The sequence below is a fragment of the Sinocyclocheilus rhinocerous genome, unplaced genomic scaffold (assembly GCF_001515625.1).
Source record: "Sinocyclocheilus rhinocerous isolate Xijiao unplaced genomic scaffold, SAMN03320098_v1.1 scaffold561, whole genome shotgun sequence".
In the NCBI taxonomy this organism is placed as follows: Eukaryota; Metazoa; Chordata; class Actinopteri; order Cypriniformes; family Cyprinidae; genus Sinocyclocheilus; species Sinocyclocheilus rhinocerous.
Genome location: NW_015641041.1, coordinates 1,143,777 through 1,151,763, shown reverse-complemented (window position 1 = coordinate 1,151,763; position 7,987 = coordinate 1,143,777). Strand labels below are relative to the sequence as shown.

The 7,987-nt window shown below is 38.8% G+C and overlaps 1 protein-coding gene across 1 annotated transcript in view; it reads right to left on the bottom strand.

Annotated features, from left to right (window-relative positions):
* Window positions 1-716: 716 nt before the first annotated feature.
* The window catches only part of LOC107754374 (von Willebrand factor A domain-containing protein 5A), an 11,249-nt gene continuing 3,978 nt past the window's right edge, over window positions 717-7,987 (bottom strand). The window contains 12 exon segments of the mRNA XM_074560228.1: window positions 717-989; window positions 1,206-1,329; window positions 1,415-1,554; window positions 3,575-3,621; window positions 3,743-3,761; window positions 6,272-6,489; window positions 6,632-6,735; window positions 6,831-6,989; window positions 7,076-7,190; window positions 7,267-7,346; window positions 7,439-7,583; window positions 7,659-7,693. Coding sequence (XP_074416329.1) covers window positions 910-989; window positions 1,206-1,329; window positions 1,415-1,554; window positions 3,575-3,621; window positions 3,743-3,761; window positions 6,272-6,489; window positions 6,632-6,735; window positions 6,831-6,989; window positions 7,076-7,190; window positions 7,267-7,346; window positions 7,439-7,583; window positions 7,659-7,693 — 1,266 coding nt within the window. The 3' untranslated portion in view covers window positions 717-909.

Here is a 7,987-nt window from a genome sequence, read left to right as displayed (position 1 = left end):
TCGCTGCACGAGGCGCCAGGCCTACTCGGAATACTCTTCCCCGTGTAGGTGTACTGTCGCAGACTTTTAGCCATTTACGTACCGCAGTAAAGAAAAAAAAGTTGAGATTCCAAAACAGAACGTTTTAGTGCCAATTTTAAACCGTAAAACGCCCAAAATTATAATTAACTTAATAAAATTTAGTGGAGCTCGCCCAAAACACAACCTACTCCATGCCTGCTCACACCTCGCTTTTCAGACCGATGAGGTTTGTAAAAATCATAGAGCATAGAGGAGAAACAATAATGTACAGTATGTGGAAAATAATGTGTTTTTTGAACCTTAAACCGCATAAACACATTTCATTACACCAAATACACAAAATAATGTTCTTTTTAGCAGCATCATATGACCCCTTTAATCGTATCAAGATTCAACAGAATGGATAATTCTTTGGTAAAGGTCATTTTCCTCTCGTCTTTTCGAGAAACATGTCATTCTAGTTTTCATGTATATATACTTTAGAAACGTTTCTATGACATCTCTTTATTTTTCCTCATTTTAAGCGTGTTGAAATATTGAAAACGATATTTAGCACTCATGATTCTACAGCAGTGTGAAAGTATCCTGATTGAGTGATTGAGGACCAACAGCTTTAGTGAATCACTGACCAGGAGAAAAGTCATTTAAAAATATTAATTTTATTCAACTTATTTTAAATTTCAAAACAGCAAACATCTTGGAAACATTATTATATATGTTTTTTTACTTTGGTACATAAAACTCAAACGGTGCAGGTAACATATATAGAATTTGGTGTAGAATTGAGCAAATAAAATTTTACTGAAACAAGTAACAGAGTAACAGTAAATGTAACAGTATCTGTTCTTTTGTCTTCTGATGGATCAGGATGAAGAAACACTGACGTCTTCAGATTCCCAGAGTCTCTTTGGTCACCTGACATCCGAGCAGGACATTCCCCACATACACACACTGAGACAGATCACCCACTGAAACACACACACACTGAGACAGATCACCCACTGAAACACACACACACTGAGACAGATCACCCACTGAAACACACACACACTGAGACAGATCACCCACTGAAACACACACACACACTCAAATCATCAGTGTGTGTCAAAGAACTGAAGATATTTGCTCAAACGTCTCTTGATGAACGCTGACTGAATGAATGTGGTCTGGAATGGAGATCTCACCTTTCTGAGAGCCGATCCATGACGCTGCCTTCATGGCCACAAACTGCCACTCCACCTGCTGCTCTATTTTACAGCCGTATAACCAGATCAGAGCCAGGAGAGTGGCCCATACTGACCCATCCACCTGTGTACAAACCATCATCCACTGCATTAGTTACTGGACACCGGACACAATTATCACTGTCTTATTATTTCATCACATCTCTCACCTGTGCTGGTTTCTGATTGGTCAGCTCATCTTCCGTCTTCCCAAACACATCAGCCAGTGTGGCGTCCAGATCCCAGCAGCCTGACGCCGTTTGGAGAGAAACCAGCTGGAGAAAAGTGTCCTTTGGGGGCTCAGGATCAGCTGAACACACACACACACACACACTTGTATAAAAACAGGAAAGCAGGAATTCACTTGTGGCTTTTAAACCTCAATATTGTAGCAGCAACAGTTTTAAATAATAAAGTGACAGATCTGATCTGATGTTCAATGAAAAAACATATTCAAAGTAGCATGCTTTATTTAAATTAGTAATTATTTGTTAAATTCAGATGTACAAATATCAAACTATTAGTTATTGCATTCTGGCAATAAACAGAGATGGATTGTGAATGAAATTTATATATAAATGTCCACAAATGATAGATTTGGTAGGGTCTATGCTAACTAGAGAGATGTGTAAAAATGTGTCCTGGAACCTGTTATGAATAAAATCTAATCATCAACACTTATTCTTGGTATCTCTGTTCATGCGTTTTTGTATTCACCGCCGTCACTTTGACCTGCTGAGGTCATAAATGTTGCGGATAAGATGTAAATTCAACATGTTCAGTGTGATGAATGAATTAACAGCTGCAAGTTTCAACATCCCTTCTATGACTCGAAACGTCTTTTACACGAATTTGAATTAAATTGTGAATTAAACTATGTTTTCCTGAAGATGATAACTTGATCCACTCACATGCAACATGATGAGGTCACATGACTACAATCTAGTATTAATCATTTCGAATCTTTGAGCATGGAATAATGCCTTTAACGTATTATTTTTAAAGAATAGCAAGTAGTATACAGTGTATAATCAGTATGTATTGAGCTGGTCAACTAGTATTCAACTCTGAGCATAACTATTGCTTCAATTTCATGTCATGTTTGGCAGTGAGTGTGTGTGTGTGTGCGCGTTTTTGTGACAAATGAGGACATAAATTTGTATAATGACAAGGGTATGACATAGGTATTACAAGGAGAAGGTGACTTTTCAGGACATTACCCCATGTCCCCACTTTTCAAAACGCTTATAAATCACACAGAATGGAGTGTATTGAAAATCTGAAATAGCACAAAGTTTCCTGTGAGGGGTAGGTTTAGGGGTAGGGTTGGTGAAGGGCAATAGAATATACGGTCTGTACAGTAGAAAAACCATTACGCCTATGGGATGTCCCCACTTTTCACAAAAACAAACCTGTGTGTGTGTGTGTGTGTGTACCTGGTATTTATCACGTTATGGGGACCAAATGTCCCCACAAGGATAGTAATACTAGGAAATTTTGACCTTGTGGGGACATTTTTGAGGTCCCCATGAGGAAACAAGCTTATAAATCATACAGAATTAGTTTTTTTGAGAAAGTAAAAATGCACAGTTTCCTGTAAGGGGTAGGTTTAGGGGTAGGGTTGGTGAAGGGCAATAGAATATACGGTCTGTACAGTAGAAAAACCATTACGCCTATGGGATGTCCCCACTTTTCACAAAAACAAACCTGTGTGTGTGTGTGTGTGTGTACCTGGTATTTATCACGTTATGGGGACCAAATGTCCCCACAAGGATAGTAATACTAGGAAATTTTGACCTTGTGGGGACATTTTTGAGGTCCCCATGAGGAAACAAGCTTATAAATCATACAGAATTAGTTTTTTTGAGAAAGTAAAAATGCACAGTTTCCTGTAAGGGGTAGGTTTAGGGGTAGGGTTGGTGAAGGGCAATAGAATATACGGTCTGTACAGTAGAAAAACCATTACGCCTATGGGATGTCCCCACTTTTCACAAAAACAAACCTGTGTGTGTGTGTGTGTGTGTACCTGGTATTTATCACGTTATGGGGACCAAATGTCCCCACAAGGATAGTAATACTAGGAAATTTTGACCTTGTGGGGACATTTTTGAGGTCCCCATGAGGAAACAAGCTTATAAATCATACAGAATTAGTTTTTTTGAGAAAGTAAAAATGCACAGTTTCCTGTAAGGGGTAGGTTTAGGGGTAGGGTTGGTGTAGGGCAATAGCACATACAGTTTGTACAGTATAAAAACCATTACGCCTATGGAATGTCCCCATAAAACATGGAAACACAACATGTGTGTGTGTGTGTGTGTGTGTGTGTATACCCCTTTGTTTGCCTTTAGATTCTGCCTGTAGAGCCCCAATAAAATCTCTGTAAATGACAACAAACATTAACCATGAGTTGCTTTGCCTCAGTGTTTCAAACATCATTTAAAATACAAATTTCTCACACACACAAAAACATGTCAATCATTGTGGATTCATTGCCTTACTTTTCAAAATCCCAGTCATCTGTTGTGGCGCAAATGAAAACAGAACACAAGAGAATTCATGTCACTATAGAAAAACTGAACAAATTCATTCTCAAAACTAGTGCTGTAGTCAAGACCGCCTAAACCGAAACCAACTCAAGACCAAGACCAGTGTGTTGAGACCAAGACAAGACCAGACCAAATTCATCTGAAAGAGCCACATTTAGTGCCTGAGAAATGTCTTATACTTAATCAATAAATACAATTAGAATATTAAGACATTTTATAGAGCTGTTACCAATCAAATGAAATCACTGCAGAGGTGGCACAGAAGTTACGTATGAATTGGTATAATTGCAACTGCATAAATATTGTTTAGATTAAGGTTTTAAAATTAAAATTTTGAAAATAGAAATATAAAAAAAAGAAACTAAAGCCAGTAGGCCCAGTGGCTGGAAATCACTTAATGAGTGAGTCATGGAATCATTTATTCAACCGATTCGTTCGAAGAAGCTGATACATTCAGTAACGAAATACCACTATGTGCTGCCCAGAAACACACAACGGTTCTACTATGGGTTTGTTTGGAACTGTTTTTGTTGTTGGAATAGCAAAAACATTCGTTTAAAATTGTGTCTAAAATGTAATTCACTTACTATCAATTTTTTGTTTGTTGATCGTTTGCATAAAATCAATATCACATTTGCAATCATGCTCATATTCGTGAAAACAGCTCTCTTGTTTTTGTGATATTAATTATATACTGTATGTTATAGTATAAAACATGATCTCATACAAGTACTTTTTTTTGCAATCATATCTTGAATTTTTTGGGCATTTGTATTCATTTTGGTGAAATTTTTGACAAAATGCTCTATTAAATGCTGACCCAGCGCAACAGTATCAAAAGAAATCAAATTAGACATAAGTTATTGATTGCATTTGAAGCAGGAAGTTTTACATCCAGTCACATTAATGATGTTAACAAATAAATCAGACAATGCACCGACAATTTAGTCATATCCCCGCAGTTGTGGTCTTAACTGGTCTTGAAATAAAATCCAGAGTCCTCTTTGTCTGAGACCAAGACAAGACCGAGTAGGAGTACAAATGTGGGACAAGACCAAGACCTTCAAAAAATGAGCGGTCTCAAGTACTACCACACTACCCAAAACACAAACAATGAGTTTTATAAAATTATTGTATGTTTTTCGTACTTGTTTCAGAACAAAAATTAACAGTAACAGACTGAAAATGTTCAAAGGCATGAACACATTTATGATCAGAGGAAATGAAACGCGTTTGTTTAGTAACCTCAGATGAAAATTAAAATATCAATGTCCTGACAAAAGTACGTGAAAGAGACTTTTCTTGGATCATTAACCCATCTGTGGTCCGTATCCATTCAATTCAAAAACTTGTTCCATACCTGTCAAAAAATAAGTCAGCACATTCAGACATCGAGGAATAACAAAACAACAAATAAATATACAGTATATTGTGTTTTTGATCAAACAGATATTATATATGTACAGTGAGTAATAAGCAAACAAGAAAAGCTCAGTAAGGTGACTGTGTTTCTGTCACATAGAGAATGAGACATCAAGTCTATTAAAAAAGAACACATAATATATACTGTATATTAGGGCTGTCAATCTCTCTTATATTTCAGCTGGACACTTTTTTCATTTTTTCTAAAATCAACAAACAAATTCAGCCAGTGTGTCCAAACTTTTAGAAACTGGTAGTAAGCGTCATCGCATACAAACAACAGATTTTTTTTTTCCCCCTACAGGCCATTACCAAACCTGAAAGCATTTGATTTCACACATTAATGAGCCGATCCCATCACATGTACTGTAGTAAATAGTCAAATGACAAATTGGACGCACCGCTCAGACTACAGCTGACTGCAAACCAACATGTGCGTTCTGCACCTGCGTGAGAGGAATTAACTGTCTGTATCAGCAGATATCAATAGTCTATATTTGTCATTCAAAAGGAGAAACCGAAACAAGGACAATATGTGATATACGCAGATACAGTATACAAAATGTAAACAAAGCAGCGCTTTCTTAGCATTCTGAATATCAGTTATGTTGATTACTTTCGGCATTTTAAGTGGCTGATGTTGTTATGAAAATATTCACAGATTGGAATGCTCAGGTAAGATAACACAACATTAGAACAGCCTTCTTCATTTGCTAAACTGAACATCTAGTCAGAGTTCTCACTCTCGCAGACGGCTCTGATGCCGATTCAACATGCTGATTTGAGCAAACTGCCACCGACGTGTGGAACACACAAACAAACTAGCCTTACAAACGCTCACCGACGGTCCGACAGCCAACTATTGGCTTGGTGTGTGTACTGTACCTTCAGAGGATAGACAGTAGTTTGTCACATCAGATTCGCAACCCATCAGGCAACAGTCATCATCAAAATCTGAAAAACATTTGTTTTCACATCTTGTGGTGAACACATCACATGATAACATCAAATAGTCAAATGACAGTAAAAGTGACTTATACACACAATCAGAGCACTAACCGTATGCTGACACTCTTCTCTGCTTCAGGGGTCCTTTCAGAGTCTGTCTGCTGTCTTTATTAACAGCAATGAAGGCTGTATGAACACTGCTCACTCCTGCCTGAACACTGAGCTCCACCATCCTGCTCCTGATGCCCTCAACATCTGCAGCACCTGACCTCTCCTCCAGCTCCAGAGAACGGATCAGGGTCCGAGCCGCCAGCCGGTGGATGGACAACCTGCAGAAACATGGAAGTACTGAAAAAGACTGTGTTTACTGGGATTTGTTGTTGTCTTAGAAAAGCAAACAGCTGATACAACTGCAACTGCAAGACAGCAGCTGTTGTTGTCAGTGTTTCTATGTGTGTTTGTGTCTTTTACCCTGTTTCCTCAGTTGGTTTGAGGCAGAAGTGGAGCTGGTTTGTTACTGGTTGATCTTTCAGACTGTATTTGACTGTCACTGTTCCCTCAGAGCCTCCTGAACTCTATGAGAGAGTGAAAAGGCAGTTTCTTATAATCTAAACAAATGAGACACACAAGTCTCTAATTCTCATTAAAGAAACATGCTACATTATCTCACTTCTCCTTTCAGTTGGGCATAAATGAGTGTCCTTTGACCCTGGAAGAGTACATTGATGGGTGGAGACAGTGTGTCAACAGTAACTCCATCTGGAAGGGTCCAATCCACAGAGATATTAACCACAGCGGGCTGCAGCGCAAACCTGAGCGACTGCATCACCTGATATAGTTTGAAGAGAAAGAGAAACCATTGAGACATTTGACTAGGAAACATTTGTGCCTGTGAAATCCAGTGGAGAGCTTTACTTTGGGCTGCATGCGGTCGGTGTCTGTGATGAACTGAGCGTGACCAGATCCCTCTCTGGCCATTCCTGTGATGAGGGCGGCACTTGCACCCTCACCAATCCCGAATGAGAAACACCTGAAGACACGATAAACTGTTACTGTTAGTGATGAAGATATGAATGAAGCACAGATCAAACCCAGCAGACCTTTACCTGTGAGAGTGAGCGTGACTTTTCACCAGGTCCAGCACCTCTTTAGTGTTTCCCACCTCTCCATCAGTGAAGACGAACAGCTGAAGAGAGAAAAACAACTGAGTCTTAAGCCATGTTTATACTTTTACACAGATTCCAGAATGCCGTTCAGGTGTATGCTGAGGTGTTGTACCTGTCTGGGGTGATCAGGGTGACAGCGCTGACTGTAGATGTGTTTTAGAGGCTGTAAAATCTCTGTGCCGCCCATGTCTGCTTGCATTTCCTTCACTTTCTTCAGAGCCTGATCCATTGTGTCCTGATTGTACACGACACTCTGACTGCAAAGACAGAAATACATCTCATCTCCACTGACACATTTCAAAACTGACTATCTGTCACTGATAGATACTAACGGAAAGAAGGACTCAAAATCAGAGCCAAATCCACAGATATTTTTTTTTTAAAGAAAAACAAGCAGTTAGTAAATAAATAGAGTGCAAGTCTAAAAGGGGCAAGTTTTTTTTCTTTTTATAAAGAATAGAATTAGAATAGAGAGTGCTAAAATTAGAGCAGGTGTGGGCAAACTTGGCCCTTCCAGGTCACTTTCCTTCAGAGTTTAGCTCCAACTCTAATCAAACACACCTGAACCAGCTAATCATTGTCTTCAAGACTACTAGAAAGCTACAGGCAGGTGAGATTTATCAGGGTTGGATCAAATCTCTGCAGGAAAGTGGCCTGGAAG